At 37.0% G+C, this 18,543-nt stretch overlaps 2 protein-coding genes and 1 long non-coding RNA gene across 16 annotated transcripts in view; 2 read left to right on the top strand and 1 right to left on the bottom strand.

Moving 5' to 3' along the window:
- EXOC1 (exocyst complex component 1) overlaps window positions 1-11,823 on the top strand; it is a 28,833-nt gene extending 17,010 nt beyond the window's left edge. For 5 of the 9 annotated variants that reach the window (XM_064652836.1, XM_064652837.1, XM_064652840.1 and 2 more), the window contains 9 exons: window positions 2,131-2,175; window positions 3,294-3,457; window positions 5,017-5,127; window positions 5,603-5,679; window positions 6,209-6,437; window positions 7,473-7,656; window positions 8,823-9,022; window positions 10,183-10,377; window positions 11,150-11,823. In XM_064652836.1, the coding sequence (XP_064508906.1) occupies window positions 2,131-2,175; window positions 3,294-3,457; window positions 5,017-5,127; window positions 5,603-5,679; window positions 6,209-6,437; window positions 7,473-7,656; window positions 8,823-9,022; window positions 10,183-10,377; window positions 11,150-11,302 (1,358 nt within the window). In that variant the 3' untranslated portion in view covers window positions 11,303-11,823. The remainder of the gene's footprint in view (window positions 1-2,130; window positions 2,176-3,293; window positions 3,458-5,016; window positions 5,128-5,602; window positions 5,680-6,208; window positions 6,438-7,472; window positions 7,657-8,822; window positions 9,023-10,182; window positions 10,378-11,149) is intronic. The other 4 variants (XM_064652841.1, XM_064652839.1, XM_064652844.1 and 1 more) reach the window with 1 other exon arrangement.
- LOC135413302 (uncharacterized) lies at window positions 490-12,764 on the bottom strand. The gene is made up of 3 exons (XR_010430166.1): window positions 12,504-12,764; window positions 4,070-4,229; window positions 490-1,482 (listed from the first exon to the last, which is right to left on the bottom strand). It is a non-coding gene; the product is annotated as an uncharacterized LOC135413302 (long non-coding RNA).
- Window positions 12,765-12,819: 55 nt separating this feature from the next.
- CEP135 (centrosomal protein 135) overlaps window positions 12,820-18,543 on the top strand; it is a 33,752-nt gene continuing 28,028 nt past the window's right edge. Inside the window, exons 1-2 of one of the 6 annotated variants that reach the window (XM_064652831.1) lie at window positions 12,829-12,912; window positions 17,027-17,150. The gene's annotated coding sequence lies outside the window, so the exon portion shown is untranslated. Of the gene's footprint in view, window positions 12,913-13,751; window positions 17,151-18,543 lie in introns of those variants that run through there. The other 5 variants (XM_064652829.1, XM_064652832.1, XM_064652834.1 and 2 more) reach the window with 5 other exon arrangements.

The following is an 18,543-nucleotide window of genomic DNA, read 5'->3' as shown; positions in this document are numbered from 1 at the left end:
GTTCTGTCAAGCCTATTTTTAGGGTCCTGAACTTATCCTTTGAAGTTTGATGGTAGAAGATGGTAGAAAACAGGAAAATGTAACAAAAGGAAGAAAGCAGGAGAGTGATATTATTTGAGGAAGGGGGAAGCTGGAAGGATCAGTCTTGGCAATCTGTTGGACATGGAGAGCAAGAGGTGCCGTAATGTGTCATCATCAGAACATTTAAATTCATAAATCTTGAAAAGGTATCTTATTGCAAGGAAAGAACCCCCTTTATCCTAATACAAATTGATATCTAAAGCATTCTTAACCCTTTGTCTTGACACTTCTTTTGTGATTTGTATTTGTGAGGAAACAGTTTTTGTAGCAATTCCCTAACTTGCGTAAGCATTATGGAGCTAGCAGGCATTTTGGAGAAAGAGGTCCTTCAATTCACCAGCGTAAAAGCTGCACCTTGAGAAGACTTGTGTCATGCATTTGTCATGTAAATTTATTTATTTTGTAACAGCTTATAATGGTTTGTAATTTCAAAGGCTTCCATGTTCAATGTAGGGATCATACTACTACTCCTAGTTGCACATTTATTCAAAATACATCACTTCTTAATAGTAAACTTGTTTAAGGAATAGTATAGGTGCATAAATGCAATAATGCTCCAGTTGTACTCGAACACTAAAGATGACCTGTTTCCAAGCTGTGTTGGTGTGTGTTCTTGCCTTTTTTTTGTGCTTTGGGAATAGCACTGCTATTTGAATGCCTCAAAAGCTGGGAGAATTCTGGCATTCTGTGCTAATGCAAGGTTCTTTGTCTGCTTTTTTATGGCAAAAAAACCTACCTGGGTCGTGAGCATTCACACTTGTCTTAAGTAGTGTTTTTTTCTTTTTTTTTTTTTCCTTTTCTGATGAAGCCAAGACTTTGATACTTAAATACCATAAAGTCAATGTTGGAAAGAGTGCTACTACTGTCATAGGTTTATGCGGTGTAGCTTCTCAAAAGCCACTGAGGCTCCCCTGATTGTCTGGGGCCTGATCTTTGCCTGCAGTTCTTCACATTCTGTTATAAGTCCCATGCGTTTGGAAATTGAGGACAGTGAAGAAGTGGGGCCAATGCATGACAGTTGCATACGCCAAAATATATCATGCCTAAAACGTTTTTATTCAAAACCTGTCAAAACCCCCAAGACCTAAAAACGAGGCTGGAATTAAATTTCAATTTGATGTTACAATTATCAGTAGTGTTGCCTTCTTGAGAACATCTGGTATTTAAGACATGTTTGTGGCATTTAGAAGTATCTACTCATTCTATTACAGTAGGTTCTGCTTGCCTGCTCCATTTTTGGGGGCTTGTAGCATCCATCCTCATCAAGATCTTTAATATCACATATTGCTTTTAGCGTATGTATGCAAATGCCTTTTACTGGTTAGGGATTCTCTATTTTTCTACAAATGCCCCTTTACTCTAAATTTCACATTGAAGTCCACTTGAGGAAGCTGTTTTATTCTGAAAAAAAAATAAAAAAAAAAAGCTTTGGAAATTTTTTTACTATATATTTATTATTTTCATCCTCTCCAAATTTGCAGTCATCAGTTTTTGGTGCAGCATAAATACAAAAGATGTATTCTCTATGTAAACATCCTGATTTGCAAACAGAAAAGGGTAACCATGAATGATTTTGTAGCAATGGTATATGTTTTTTTTAAATTAAAATGCTGGACAATATCTCTGACTCAGTAAAAAATTACATAAGTGCATTTTAATTTCTTCAAGTCTATTATTGATATGATGATTTATCTTGGAAACTGAGTCTTTTGCAGTATTAATTTTGACAAATAAAGCCCTAATTTAATGGACTTCTCAATTTGGGAGAGCTTGAATACACGTTACCAAAAATGTTCTTTGAACACACTATATAAGAAAAAGCTAATTTTAATACCTAGAAACTTACTTTGTTTTCCATGTAGCTTAGATACTGAATTTCTAGAATAGTACCTCTCCAACTAAATGTGTTTGCAATGTAGTTACTTGCTGCTTATAGTTCTCCGCATGTTTCTTTCCAGTTAGAGCTTAACTTGCATCTTGTGCATGGTTTGTGCAAACTGCATTTTAACTTGTCTTTGTCTTTGATGCTTGCAACCTAATCCATCCCAGCTACACTGCCTCGAAAAGAAAGTGCTGTCAAACAGGAAACTGAGAGTGAGTATAACTAGTTGCATTAGTTGGTATTGTCAATGCATGTGTGTCGATGTTACGATGTAGTGCTGCATCATGGAGAATCTACCTAACACTGAAGTACTCTAGAATGAAATGAGCATTAGCAGAATCATTGATTTTGCAAGGCAGAAATGAAGCACAACTATAATGTCCCACCATAGAAGTTGAAAAGGTTTGCAGGTAAAGGCAATATCTTCTGTTTTCCCCATGCTACTAGTAAAAATATGTTTGTGCCTGAGAGCTTGTCATAGGTTTCTAACTCTTCCAGTAAGTTGAGGTGGCAACTTAGATTTATAGACTTTGTCTTGTGACTAGATACCAACATAGCGGTTAAATGAAACTTGCAGGGTTGCTTTTAAGTTTCTTTGTGGTTTAGATGTGAGAAGTTTACGTGGCAGCCAGATATTGATAATTTCTTGGTCTTTTTTGTTACTAGCTTTCTCTGTCCTCATCCAACATTTCTGAGAATTCTAGAAAAAAAAATACATGTTCCTCATCTAGGAGAAGGCCCGACAATATCAGGAAGAAATGACTGAATATTAATTATGATCAAAAGGAGAGGAGACCATTAGAAGTAGAATTACTGTGGAGCTGTAGATCCAGCAAAATAGCTAGAACAAATTGTCTAGATAAAAGGATGTTAACAGCAGAAAGATCAAGTTCAAGATGAAAAAGTGCCTGTGTGTACATAAAGCTTTTTAATTTTTTCCCTCCTGGGCATCAGTTCTTCTGCTTGTAGCAGCCTTTGCCCAGAGTACATTCACAAAGATCATAACTGGTCTTCACTTTCAAGTTTTCAAGGAGAATATCTATCCCAGTGTTCCTGTATTTCAGAGTTTCGTTCCTTTTATACTTTTTTCCATAGTTTACAATGAGAGGTTATACAGCTATGTTGTACTTTGAAAATTGCTGAAGTATTTCAGTTACCTTGTAACAAGGAAAGAATGTCTATAGCAAATGCATTTTTAGCTTAGATAAAAATTGAGTTGTTTGATTTTAATATAGGACTATTGTATTGATCTCATATGTTCTGTAATGAACCTGTTCTTCAGTATTTTATTCTGCCTTTGCTTCTTCTTCATAGTGTCTTTATTTCACAGGTCTTCATGGAAGTTCTGGAAAACTGACTGGGTCTACTTCTAGTCTAAATAAACTCTCTGTTCAGAGTTCAGGAAACCGTAGGTCTCAGTCATCCTCACTGTTAGACATGGGAAACATGTCTGCCTCTGACCTTGATGTGGCTGACAGAACAAAATTTGATAAGGTAAAGCCAAAGTATTGTATAGGATTCCTGCTTAGTTTTGTATTAGAAGCATCTTACATATCCTTCTTGTATAGTTTAAAAATCTGTACTGTTTAAATCTTAAAACCTGCCAATTTCAAAGTCTGTATGCACCATACATTTAATAAAGGCAGTTTCTAAGAAATATGTAGGTCAGAGTATTATTCTTTGGTTATAAGATTCTATTAAGTTCCTTTATATGCTATGTGTGATCTTTAAAGAATATCAAGCATAAAACAAATGGTCTATTAAGTTTAAGCCAAATACATAGTTTTAAGCAAATAGGAATTGAGATGGATTCTCCAGCTGATACTATTTTTCTCAGTACAGATATTCATGTGTTCTGTCACATTTTGCCAGTATGTAAGCAAAAGTGAAAGATATGAAAGCAGAAACTTATTTTAGCCAGGACTTTGAGCATGGCCCTAAAATTTTATTTATTCTGGTTTCACATCAGTTATCATCAGTTTTCAGCTTTAACAATGGCACTAAGTGACTATTGGAGTGTCCTCATCTTGTTTTAAAACCTGCTGTCCTCAGCATCTGTTGATTTCCCCCCCCCCCCCCCAAACCTTTAAAAGTGACAATACTCGCTATTTCTTGCGGAATTAACTCCTCAGCGGAAGGAAAAGGAGCAGTTATCAGTGAGAGATAAAAATATTTTTCTTCTCTTGAATTGTTTGATGGAGATGAGTTTTCTTCTGACCTCTTCAAATCCTTGCTCAATCTTTTTCTGGGAGGAAATACTATATGCCTGAAACAATATTAACTGTTAAGTTATTACAAACCTGGAGCAGCAACTTGTCTAGAATTAAAAAGATAGCTTGGTGAAACAGCTTTATGCAAGTATTGTGCTATTATTTTCAACTTGGGACTTGTATCTCGCACCCATTTGGGATATGTGAGTGTGACTAATACATACAAAATTGTAAGCTATTGAGCTGATCTACTAGGTTGTTTTATTTTTTCCTATGGGAATTTCCATCATTATGGATTTCTTTGTGGTGAGATTAGTTATGTAAGTTATGTAAGTTATTGCCTGTCTTGTTCGCTAAATACTTGCAGAGAAAATTCTGCATTGTGTAAAGATGACAGATTATTGCCAAAATAGTGTTTTGTTTAAGTCTAAAAATTGTGATGCATACTTCAGTACAAAACCTACTTGTTGCTTTCTTTAGCAGGTATAAAGAAACATTTTCTGCTTTTCCTACAGAGCAGTTATCTTCTACATATACAGTTGTCCTGTTTTTCTTCCCTAAGGCTTTAAATTTTGCCTCAGACTGTGTCTAGAAAACTTATAGTTGTGGAAAAACATAGGTTATTCTTTTCTTACCAGTGTTACATGCATGAGAAGGGACCATATTGAAGATGCAACTATACTTTCAAAGATAGAAGTTCAAGCTGTTTCCATTTCTGTTAAGTAGTAATAAGCCTTCTAAAGCTTAGTGAAGTTAGAAAGTATATGCAACAAACAGTTAAAATTGGTATTGCTAACTGTTCGTAGTATTTGGTGTATTGATAAAATATTTGGCTTTCTTTAGATTTTTGAGCAAGTATTAAGTGAACTAGAGCCTCTGTGTCTGGCAGAACAGGACTTCATTAGTAAATTTTTCAAACTACAACAACATCAGAGCACATCGGGAACAACAACGGTATGGCTTACATTCTCTGTCATTGAAGTAAAAAATATTGACCAGGCCTCATTAGAGAAATTTGAAATAAATAAATTTGAAATTTATCTGGCAGTTATGTGATATAGGGGATCAGTAATGTGTTTTTCTCCATGATCTGGCAGGATCCTTATTTTTGGCTGACCATAACAAAATCTGTGAAAGAAGGACTGACAGGTTTCTTTGCCATGGCTTTATCTCCTCATAAGATCACAACATACACTTGACCATGCTATGCAGGAAGACAATAGGGAGTAATTGGGGATAGTGTTGTATTTGGTGGAACGTGACCAGAAAACACCAGAACCTTGCAAACTGCTATATTTTCTACTCAGGAGGCGGGGTGATGGAGTAGGGAGCTGCTAATCATGTTGGTTTTATCAGATATACTTATTGCTTAGATATAGAATTGGAGACAGAATTTATTTTTGTTTACATACATTCCTTGTTCTTACAGAATGAAGTGGAGGAAATGGATGGAGTAGCTTTATCTCGTTCATACACTTCTGGTGTTCCACAAACTATATCATCTGAGTATGTGCTGCTGTTATTATTGATTCTTAATTCTTAAGCCTACTTTTGAATTTATTTGGCATATAAAACTGTTCTCTGTAATCAGAAATTGTTCCCTTTTAGTGGAAGTGAACAGTGAAATCTTAATTTTTAGCTACAAGACATTGAGTGTGTCACTAAATAGAAAATTTTTGTATATGGGATGGGTGTTTCTGTCTATAGTGGTAAAAAAAAGATGCTTAATTCTCTTAGTTTGCAAAGTGAAAGTGGGCTCTGTTATACGGAAAATGGGCTTAGCAAAGTTTTGAGAGTGTGTGGCAGCTTTCACAGAGAAAATACTTTTTGGAATATTTTATACCTGTGACTGTTGACTTTTACTGTGTGGCATTGACGTTTCTTCTTTAGCAGCCTTCTGAAAATCATGAGACTTGTTGAATGAAAAAGAGACTACTATATCCAATAAATATATCCTAAAAATGTTATCAAAGAACATGTAATATAGCCTAGTAAACTGTCAGAGTAATATTTTTCTCTTATACATTTTTAATAGGAAGGACATGATCCGACAAATGATGACAAAAATATTTCGTTGTATTGAACCTGAGCTGAATAACCTTATAGCGCTGGGGGACAAGATTGATAGCTTTAATTCCCTTTATATGTTAGTTAAGATGAGTCATCATGTATGGACAGCACAAAATGTGGACCCAGCGTCCTTTCTCAGCACAACACTTGGAAATGTTTTGGTGACTGTCAAAAGGAACTTTGATAAGTGCATTGTAAGTTTTTAGTTATTCTGATTAAGCTAACTATAATATTATAGGAAGCCCAGTCCTATCCACTTTGATTTTGCATTTCTTTATAGTTAAATTTTTGCATTAAATTTGAAGAGAAAATTAGTAACTTTATTGCTCTTCTGCTGGCTAAGCCTTCAAAAAAGATAAACTAATTGGTGGCTGTGTTTCTTTTTCCTCTCCATTCCAGTTTTCTTCAGTAAGTAGCTATTTGTAACAAATAAGACTACTTATTCACTTCTGTGAGTTGGTTGACATTTTTAGTTTTTGTTTGTATTTATACTCCCACTGAGATTACCGAAGTCCATTAAGTAAACTGTAGCCCTCTGCCTTTTTTACTTGCTGAAGCAAAAGGTCGTGGACTTAGGAGGGTGTGAGGTTCTTTGGCACTATGAGCAGTGGCAGCCGCTACTGCCAGAATACAACTATGACCATTATATGAAATATGGCAAGTTTAGTGAAAATACAGTTGCTGGCATAATTTTTTTCTTAATTTTCATCAATGTAATTTGACTCTAGGCCAACATAATAAGACTAACCATTCTTGATCAGTTTAATGCTTAAGATATTTTGAAGATTTTTTTAAAATTAGACTCAAAAATAATATTTTAATGGAAGACTAAAGAAACTTTTGCAGCAAAAAGAATTGTTAGCTTGGCTGAATCAGAAAAATGAAGTTCCTTGTTGGATTATTGAATGAAAATTGTTAATTGCTTCTGGTGCACAAGTTTGGGGTTTTTTCATTGGGTTTTTTTTCTTAACAGTAAGTAAACAAAGGAGAATAAAAGCCTGTCTTCCCTTTTTCTTTGCAATTATTTTACTTAACAAACGTTTAAGGGTAAAAAGGCAGAAAGACTGAGTATTAGTATTTCTATTCAATTATATATTAATTGAAAGGTAAAATTATTTCTGTGTTTGGATAAATGTCAGTTTTCAGTATATCTGCAAGTTTTTTTAATAGTTGTTACATAATCTAGTCATATATTAGAGGTTAACATCTGTTCTTCTTTTGAATTTAAGAGTAATCAAATGAAGCAGATGGATGAAGTAAAAATCTCAAAGAAGAGTAAAGTTGGGATCCTTCCATTTGTTGCTGAGTTTGAAGAGTTTGCTGCCCTCGCTGAATCGATTTTCAAAAATGCAGAACGACGAGGAGATCTAGATAAAGCCTACACAAAACTTATTAGAGCTGTTTTTGTCAGTGGTAGGTCTTCTGAGGTTTTCATAGCTACTAATATAATTGTTTCCTCCTATTTATATATCATTTTGCTCCAATTAACAGGTGATTTTTTTAAGACTGTCTGTTGCAAGCCATGTGACCGATATTATGGCTGAAATTTTGGTTGTCTCCCTTATTGGTAGGTGACCAAGTGTAATCCTTTTGATTGCAATATACTTTTTAAGAGTGTACTGTAGATATTTCCTTTTGTATATACCTGTAATCTCGAGTTATAAGAGAGGGAAATGGTTATGACTCTGGAGAGGAAGAGGAGATGGCAGCAACACAGCATGCTCAATCTGAAGTAGCTTCCTGGTGTTTTTTTTTTTCCCCTGTAGAAAATTCTATGGGAGTATATGGCAGTAGCAGACTTTTCCTAGTTGGCAATTCAGTGTTCTGACTGAAGTGAATCATTACTGATACTCTGGTAGTTTCGGCAAAGGATTAATGGATGAACAGGCACAGAGACTTAATTGCACTCTTGGTGGGAGCCATCCTCTTTTCAGCCTGCTTTTAGGTGCAGTAAGGGAGTGATAGGTAGAATTTCTTTTGGCTGCCTGTTGTTTTGTTTGGTTTTGGGGTTGTTTGTTTGGGGTTTTTTTAGGAGTGGGAGAGAAAAGACCTAGGATTATCTATTTTTATTATTAAACTTAGGGACTGACAGTAATTTTGAACATAAAACTAATAAGCAAAAGTTGAAAGACTAAGAAGTACATTTAAAAAAGCCCCACTATCTTATCGAAGATTTTTGTCCTACTGAAGATGGGAATTGATTTTTCTTTGATTTTTCTTAAATAATTCTGTCATGTAAAACTTATTAGGGATACTGAAAGCTTGCTTATAAGCCTCCACAGAGTGTGGGTTGTTTCTCACTTCTGTAAATGAGACCATACATAGGCACTATTTTGTATCTTGTGACTTGCCATACAAATTTCATGATCTTAGAGTCTGTATTTATCTGTTACTTCTTATGAAGGCTGTCAGATAACTGTTCTATTTAGTGGCAGTTCTGGCGATGACTCATACAAACATTTATCATTTACATGAAATCCAAAACTTCTTTTTTGACAGTATTATAGTTACTGGTTATGTTTTTTTGAATTTGGTTGTCCTTTAGGTATTTTAAGTATTTTGCTTCCTGTTTCTTTCAGTTGAGAAAGTAGCTAACGAAAGCCAGAAAACACCCAGAGATGTGGTCATGATGGAGAACTTCCATCATATTTTTGCAACACTTTCGCGCTTGAAAATTTCTTGTCTGGAGGCTGAGAAAAAAGAAGCCAAACAAAAATACACTGATCATCTTCAGTCTTATGTAATCTATTCACTTGGACAGCCTCTTGAAAAGTTAAATGTAAGTATATTTGCATATACATTTAAATGGTACAGAATAGTTTTGAATGTTTAGTTTGCATTATTTGATCTCTTTATCACTGCATCTATCATAACCTCTTATTTTATTATTTTGGACTTCAGCATGTCTGGCAAGAGTACTTGACTCATGGGGATAGCAGTCTTGGATGAAAATAAGCAAATTTTTCATGGCAATTAATAGTACTGACTAAACATCAGTGTCTTAAGCAAACGGTTTTGAAGAAGGAAAAAATGAGGGGAAAAGTAATCTGGAGCTTTAGGATCATTTTATTTACCTCAACTGCAGAGAAAATTACTGTAGTTTCTGAATTATTCAACAATAAGAAGAGTTCTAGGAAATCTCTATATGTGTGAAGTGTTAGTGAGTGGTGACTTAGGTTCAGACTCAGTTCTGCCTACTGAATGTTTTCCACTGTTCTTTGCTTTTTGAGGCATTCATTTTGCGTGTGTGTGAGAGAGAGAGAGAGAGAAAAAAGAGAGCAAGCCACCTTGAAGCCGAACATAATCCCTGCCCCCTCCTCCAACCCTACTTTTTGTTGTTGTTTTACATTGTTATCAGCCGTTTTAGCCACAAATCCAAAACCAGCACCATATGGGCTGCTATAAAGACAGTTAACTCTGTCCTGGCCAGACCCAATGCACTTTTGTGGCTCTACCTGCATGCTCATAGAAATACTTCTCTCCATTTGTATTATGTTGAGCCAACTGGTCAACAGCAGTGAGAAGTGAGGGCAATTGTGAACAGCTGTGCTGTTGTGTAATTATGTTTTAAGTAGAGATGCTCAGGTGCTTAGTGAGTTTATCTGAAAGATCCAGTATTTTCCCAGGCTATGAGCTCATTAATTGAGGATTTTGAGTGTGATTATTAGTTAAAGGTTGAAAAGAAAAGCTTGATTCCTTCTAGAAATGATTGATTTCAGTTTTATGCTAGTACTTGGAGCACTCTATTGTTGGGCCGTGCTTTGTTTATAGCTTAGCACTACTTCATGCCCAATTAAAAAACAAAAATGGGGTAACACAGCAGTCATTAAGCAGAATCAAGGCTTAACTGCATATATCCTTGTCAAATTAAGTTAATTAGTTTAGGTTTGTAGTAGTTATTTGTTGTTAGCATTGTTGTTATTTGTTATTTGTTGTTAGCATTTTTTTGAAGGCGTTGAAGCTCGTGTGGCACAAGGTATACGAGAAGAGGAAGTAAGTTATCAGCTGGCTTTCAATAAACAGGAGCTTCGTAAAGTTATAAAGGAATATCCTGGTAAGGAAGTGAAGAAGGGATTGGATAATCTCTACAAGAAGGTAGATAAACATCTCTGTGAAGAAGAAAACTTACTTCAGGTAAACTAACCATAATTATGACTTAAAAACCTTATAATGTTTACACAGAGGATTTTTATTATTGCTTTAACATATGTATTCTATGAGAATGTTCAGCATAACTCTGAAAAAACCCATGAATTTTGAGTCGAGGTTTTTAGGGTATTTTTATAATTCTGTTTGTTTATCATGGATTTGAAATGTGGTGATAAAGTTCATAAAGAAAATTCCTCTATGATTCCCTAGCTGACCATTAAGAGGTGATCTCTGTTCTGCAAAATATACTGGAAGTAGAGAGAACTAGATTGCGAAATTTAGTTGGTGCACTACAGCAGAATAGACTTGCAATTACATCTTTTCTGATAGTTGCATTATCTGATGTTTTTGTTATACTCTACAAATTTCTCACTGGAGTAAATGATAAATAGATTTACAAGTTAGAGTTGTTTAAACAGCTGTTTAAAATCTGAAACGTGAATTACAGCACGGTTCTGGTTCAGGGTGTTTTCTTGAAACACAAAAGCAATACTTCTTTTAGGAAAACTTTCTCATCTTTGCTATTTTCTGCTTTGCACATTTGGTAGGAGTCATGTAAACATTACAGATCTTAAAGAGTGAAAAACATCAATCTTTTTATGTAATGCAGCAACTCCATTTATGGAACTTTGTCAGCAAGCTTTAACTGGAAAATGACACCTGAACTGAGAATGAATTAATGAGCCAATGTTTAGTAGTTCACATATGTAGCGTATTGTGCCAGCTGACTTTTCCTAAAGTTTGCTTTCTTTGGCAGGTTGTGTGGCATTCCATGCAAGATGAGTTTATACGGCAATACAAGCACTTTGAAGGGCTGATAGCTCGCTGCTATCCTGGATCAGGAATTACTATGGAATTCACTATACAGGATATTTTAGACTACTGCTCCAGTATTGCACAGTCTCATTAAGTTCTCAAAAGGGAAAGAGAAGCTAGCAAAATAGGTGCCTGTGTATAAGGGATTCAAACACTATAAATGCTATTTGTTTTAAAAGGTGGATTTCCAATCGTATGTGTAGTTAACTGCCATATCTGTTGAGTTACACTCTGCTTCAAATGTCTTTCAGGGCAAAATGAAACGGGATTTGTTTTTCTTCTACTGGGCTGAAGTACTGTTTGAAAGCATTAATTCTGTGAAACACTTTGGATACAGTTTTTCCTTTCCCCTAATATTCAGAAACTTTTATTTATAATTCCTCCTCTTGCTAGAAGCAGTAAGCACTACCTTCTTAGTATGCAAAAAGGATACTACTGTTTTCACTAATATTTTGCATCTTGGAAATTATGTAAGCATTGAAGACTATCAAATATTTTCCCTTCCTTGTTCTAGGAAGAGTTGATGTGGAACTTTATGCAGTGGAAGACTGAATTTGTTTTCTGAGTTGTAATGTGACTATGGCTATTATTCCTAATTAAACTATGTTCATCATATTCTTTATTTCTGTGGAGTGTTATTTCAAAAACGTGAAAACAGAGTTAATTCCATTGTTTTGTCTCTGGCCATTGAAGTAGATTTGCTCCATTTCTCCCTGTGTTGTTTTTCTTCCTTTTAGCATCAGTATACTCCCACCTCATGTAAGCCCTTCATCCTCCTGGAGCTTCAGCTGCCAGGGACTCAGGACATAGGTTTTCTGTACATCTTGATGAAAGTGCTAAGTCGTTGGACAGAGATGGGGTGTATACAGAATAGAAACAGGTACAATAAAAGAAATGCAGACAGAGGTAAGATGATTTTGAGATGCAGATGCAAGAATATGCATGAATGAGTATGAATGAGAAAGTTTTTTCTTCTGAGTTTTGTAACAAACATGCTACGTGACAACTCCGGAATATTGAGGCATTTGGATTTCATAGAACGGTTTGGTTTGTAAAGGACCTTAAGACCATCTAGTTCCAACCCCCTGTCATGGGCAGAAACACCTTTCACCAGACCAAGATGGTCAGAGTTCCATCCAACCCGGACTTGGAACACTTCCAGGGATAGGGCATCCACTTTTCTAGGCAACCTGTTCCAGTGTCTCACCGCCCTCACAGTAAAGAACTTCTTCCTAATATGTAATCTAACCTACCCACTTACAGTTTGAAGCCACTACCGCGTGCCCTAGCACTACCTGCCCATATTAAAAGTCCCTCTCCATCTGTCTCGTAGGCTCCCGGAGCCGGGCTGTCGGCACGGGCCGGTCCCTCGACTTGGTTTTACCGAAGAGCTGCGAGGTCTGCAGCGCCCCCCTCTCCCAACGCCGCCCCCCGATGGCTCCGGGCGCAAGGAAAGCAGGAAACGTTCCACCCCCCGCGCGAGGGCTGCTGGGCGTGCAGGGAAGGGAAGGGGCGGGCAGGGAAGGGAAGGGGCGGGCAGGGAAGGGAAGGGGCGGGCGGTTGGCGGGGCAGGCGCGTCCCCGCCGTTGCTGAGGGGACGGGGCGGAAGCGGCCGCTGCTCCGCGCGCCATTTTCAAAGGTTTTCAAGCGCCGAGAATCGCGGCCTCTCGGCAGCGGCTCGCGCTGGGAGTGCCTGGTTTCGGGGTAAGTGTGGTCCGGCCGGCCCGGAGGGAGGGCGGGAAAGGTAGCGTAAACCTGTTTAAAAGGGGACTGACCGCGCCTTTGTAGGTACAGGTTGGGGTTGCTGGAAGGTCTGCAAAGCTTCCAGTTTGAGGAGCAGGCACCTAATCGATAGGTTTTTCGTCTGCTGTAGTGTGAGCTTACGGGGTTTGGTGACAGGCTGCCCAGGGAGGTCATGGAGTCTCCCTGTCTGGAGACATTCCGAACCCACCGGGACGCGTTCCTGTGTCACCTGCTCTAGGTGACCCTGCCTTGGCAGAGGGGCTGAACCAGATGATCTTCAGAGGTCCCTTCCAACCCTAACTATTCTGTGATTCTGTGACTCTCTAGGGAAAAAAATCTGTGTTTCTAGAGCAAGAGTTGTCTTTCCATTGGCTAAGTACTGGCACTTCACAGCAGACGTGCTGTATGGATATCTAGTCAGAAATGAATTACCAGCAAATCCACTTGGAAGCAGACTTTCCTAAAACAAGCGCTGGCTCATTCGGTGTATCTTGAACAGATGTTGCAGCAGCAGCTTGTCTCAGCACAGCCCTCAGTGCCCGTGGACTATCTAGAGCCACCTGTTAAAAGCGTTGTTGTATTCAAATGGTTGGTCCACTGGGTTCCTTTTGCACCTCAGTGAAAGCAGAACTAGCTCTTTATAGTGGGATGAGCTACATGACCAGTCATTACAGGACAGGAGCACATTATAAACCTATTTAACGTAAATGCAAAAAAAAAAGAAAAACCCTTTAACATAGAAGTTCTATGGAATGAAAAATGCATTTTAGTCTTTCCCAAAACTGAAAATGGAAACTCTCTTTGGTGTTAATGTTACAGACTCAATGAAAAAAAATTATTTCATAGCACATAAATTTATCCGTAGTAATTTCTTTGTGTTCCATTGTTAGTGATGTAGTTTAGTATTCCACATAGCTCACTGACTGTATTATTTCTTCCACAGCAAAATATACCTTTGCTCTGCTTTTTTCATTATTACATTTTCTTATTGATAACACAAATATTGCATCTACAACAGTTCTTAACCTGTAGTCACCATGAATTTTGCTGTTCTCAGGCTGAAAGGAGGGCTTCAATATGCTAAACCTTTTCTGTTTCGCATTCTACCTGTAATGGTTAGTCTAATACCTGATAATATTACTTCTTTCACACAATGTCAGGCAAATTGATTCACTAATGAAAGCCCAAAACAGCTGGATTTAAGATTCCATTATTGCCTATCTTTCATGTCAGGGTTCAATTTCAGACGCTGGTGACTTAGAACAATAGGGAACAGTTCATAGGTGCTAACTGTGTCTATTTCATAAACATGTAGGCCTTCCAAAGACTGCTCACAACCATCCAGGTATGTCATAAAATGAAGCATGGGAATGCTGTCACCTTTAGCAGTCTTTGTGAGCAAAGGGGGAACAGAAAATGAGGCTATTGGCTCATCTCTTCAGTGAACAATTGAAAGATGCACTCATTTAGACATATTAATAAATCCTGGCTGGAAATGCCTAATTTAAACTACCATTTAATTTACCCTTTTCTGCTTTTCATCTAAAATGGAAATTACATTTTCTTCACAACAGCAGTAAATTACATGAAATATTTAGACAATGAATGATGCAAACTAGTTATACAGATCATGGGAAATACCAAAGTTGTTAAGAGTGCTTTCCAGTACTTTGCAAGTTTACAAACATCTAGTAAGTTCAATTTACCTTTCATCGTGACTCAGTTGTGAGTTACGAGGATATTAAGTTCTTTATATAAAAGCATATTCTGTATTGAGTTGACTCGGTGAGAATTATGTAGAAAGCATGGATTTCCAATAAACCTTTTGGAGACAGTTCTTTACCAAAGGCTTTTAAGAAAGCAGGTCTCTTTCAAAATGGAGAAAAAAACCTAGTGGTTAAAAAAAAGTGTAGAAAGTACTACCTTACAGTGAACATACAGGAGATTGCTGTTTAACACTGACTACTGATGTGAAAGAATGGGTTAAACAGAAAGGGACAAAATTTGCTCGTTATATGGACGTGTTAAGTGCAGTCCAAGGGGTGCAGAAGAGTTTTGGTGGCCTGAGTAATAAAGCGGCAGGTAAGGAACAACGTTAATGAAGGCGAAGTGATGCACATCATGGTCTTTAATGTATCAGTAACCACTCAGAGAAATGTTAGTATCACCGTGAATACATCTAATCAATACTAAGAGCAATCAGAAAGACCAAATGTCCTGGTTTCAGCTGTGATAGAGTTAATTTTCTTTCTAGTAGTGTTGTGTTCTGGATTCAGTATGAGAATAATGTTGATAGCACGCTGATGTTTTGGTTGTTGCTAAGTAGTGCTTACTCTAAGCAAAGGTCTTCTCAGTGCCAGTGAAGAGGTGCACAAAAAGCTGCAAGGGAGCATAGCCGGGACAGCTGATCTGAGCTGGCCAAAGGGATATTCCATACCATACAACATCATGCCCAGTATATAAATGGAGGGGGTTACTTGGAAGCGGGGCTGATCGCGGCTCAGGGTCGAGCTGGGCATCGGTCATCAGGTGGTGAGCAATTGTATTGTGCATCTCTTGGGTTTTATCAATCTCTCTCCTTCTCCTTTTTATATCAATTATTATTATAAGTGGTACTACTAGTATTATTATTTTACTTAGTTTGGATTGTTAAACAGTTCCTATCACAGTCCCTAAATTTTATTTTTTTCTCCCTGATTCTCCTCCCCATCCCTGTGCGAGTAGGAGGAGTAAGCAAGCAACTGTGTGGAACTTAATTGCCATCTGGGGTTAAGCCATGACAAGTGCTGATCAGTAAAATTAAAGAATGGGTTAAACAGTCTCTAAGTGTCAGTAGCTGCTCAGGGAGATGTATCACTGTGAATGCATCTAATTGATGCTTTAGATGAAGGCTACAGCAAAGAATCTTTATGGCTGCTCAGAGGAAGGTCTATCAGGTACTATTATAATGATTTCAGTTCAACTTTAGGCCCATCAAATCCCTGCATTATAGGCTTAGAGAAAGAGAATGTGTGTAGGCGTAAGATTTAACTCATGTTTCTGAGGTTTTTATACTCCTGCTGTGGCAACTGTCAGAGATATGGGATATTGGGTCAGACAGGTCTTGGATCCAACTGAATCACTACAGCAGTTCACATATTAATTTTATATTTCCAGGAAGACAAATTTTCCTGATGGAGAAGTGACTAGATACTTTTTGATGTCATAGTAAGACTAGTGATAGACTAAGTTTAGGATGTGAGATTTAAGTTATGGTCTGTAATGACAGAGGTCTGGAATTACTGAAACATGATTTCTTTCCAACAAAGCGTGTACAACAATTATTGTCTTTGAAGACTTTAATATCTATGTTAAGCTCTCTGAAATAACAACCCCCAATTCTTCTTATTTTCATTCCTGGACACCTTTGGGACCTATACTCCAGCTATTAATTTCCTGGGCTTATTGAGGGTCAGATGTGACACTAGGGAATGTAAGATAATACCCTTTCCTGTTTGATTCCGGTGGCAATAATGAGTTGAATTAAAAATTTCAGTCTTTAGGAAGGAGAGGGATTCCACCAGAAAGCTGTTGGTACCTCCCAGTATTAGAGTGTGTTTAGGTAACACCACCTTAAGTGCCCATTGCAGTGATTTAGCAAGATTCTGTATGTACTTCCTAGCCACAGTTTCTGGAGTGCTAACATCTGTCCATTTATTTTTCTCTGCAGTTACTGCAGAAAGATTTTATTCCTGTACAAGCTATGATGCAGTTTTCTTCTTGATGTTTCTTTTGTAAAACTGTCTTGATGTGATTAGTAAAAAAAACTTTGCTCTTTCTAAAGCACGAGCTTTTAAACGAAATCTGATTAACAATTTTAAAGTAATTTAATCTTTTTAACTGATACAGTTCTTCTTAAGGAGAAGATTGGCTTAGGAGTTATCTGTTTACTCTTACAGTAGTGTAAGATGTATTCCTGAGCCTAAATCTAGACACAGTAACAATCACTGTTTTCCTGAATTCAGTACAGAATCCTCAACATTAATGCAGAAATACAAAGGTCTTGTTGCTTTTAGCTTTGATCTTTGGCTTCCAGAGGAGTACAAAGAGCATTAACTGCACATCAGGACATTAATTTCACTTAGTGCACTGACAGTTACCATTTAGTGGACAGAAGTGTGGCGCTGCCTCCTCCAGCCATCCCACTACGGTATGTAAGGGTTTGTTCTTCCTGCCATTGCTTAGTTAATATCTCAACATCCTGAACCTCTTCAAGCAAATACTTTTGGTAACACCTGGAACAGATGCTGTGGTTATAAGACTGGTGATTTTCTCTCATCATGGAGCAGTAACTGGTAACCACAGACTTGTTGCTGGAGCTGTAGTGTTTTAATACAATGAGATTAAATTTTTCCAGCCTTCGACATTAGAGAAACTTGTATGTTTTCTCATTTTATTATAAATAAATAATTTTATTTGCATATATTTTTTTAATATTTTTTTTAAATCTAGAGGATTGTGAAAGAGCATGGTTTGGATGATATCTATATTCTGTCCCTTTTATATGAGATGCAAACAACACTTCCTCAGATTGGTAGTTTGTCTGCTGAGGTCTTTGCAGCCAGTAGGTCAATACTGAAACTTCTGAAGAAGTGAGAGGGAAAATGTTTTACAAAAGTAACTATTTTTCAAAGATATTTCTAACTATTGAAGAGAAGTTTTCACATATGTAAGAGTTAATATGCACACAGGTAACCCCAGGTACTAAGCCATAGCTATGGTATTAAGGAAAAGTTTATTCTGAAGTCAAAAATCCTGTGTTATCTCTACACAGGAATCCTACGTTTCAAACAGACAGGCGGAGAGATATATACAGTGCTATTCATGGGAAAGAAGCTTCTCCCATGCTGGGCCTTTCCCAGTAGCAAAAACATCCTTGAGTGAAAATTCTTTTATCCTCGAGTTAATCTTCCGCATATAGTTTTTTGGTCCCTACAACATATTAAGAAACATCAACTTTAGTATTTGATTTTTTTTCTCATTTCGTGTCTAAATCCGGAGGGACCTAACCATTTAAAAGTTCTTCTTCCCTCAAATGTACATGGCAAAACCAAGATAATCATCTGGATTCAGATATAGTAGTGCTACTCCAATCCCTTTCAGATCAGTTTAATAATGAAAAGATAACTAATTAGTCAATTGGAAAAAACCAACCCTCTGATCCTTGAACTGTATATTCTAGAAAATGATGCAGGTAGAACTACACCAGTGATTTCTTTTCTTCCCTGTTTTTCATCATAGAAAATAAATGTTCAAAGTTAATCTGTCTTTAACATTGTACACATTTTATGCAATTTTACAAATGGGTGGCATAAGTTAAGTACTAACTGGTAAACTCTGAAAGTAAGATTTATGTATGAAAGAAAAAAATACATAGGTTTTTGGAGAATTATCTATCAGTTTGCATTGTGGAAGATACAATGATGACCATGATTCAAAAGAGTCAGAATCAAACAAGAAAACTAACTGCCAAGGCAAATATTTCTTTTTAAAGAAATATGTAAATATGTTTAAAACCTTTTAGTTGCTCCATGATCCTCATTTGGTTTACTT

Source organism: Pseudopipra pipra, chromosome 4 (genome assembly GCF_036250125.1).
Source record: "Pseudopipra pipra isolate bDixPip1 chromosome 4, bDixPip1.hap1, whole genome shotgun sequence".
Taxonomy (NCBI): domain Eukaryota; kingdom Metazoa; phylum Chordata; class Aves; order Passeriformes; family Pipridae; genus Pseudopipra; species Pseudopipra pipra.
This window is presented reverse-complemented; position numbering and strand designations above follow the sequence as displayed.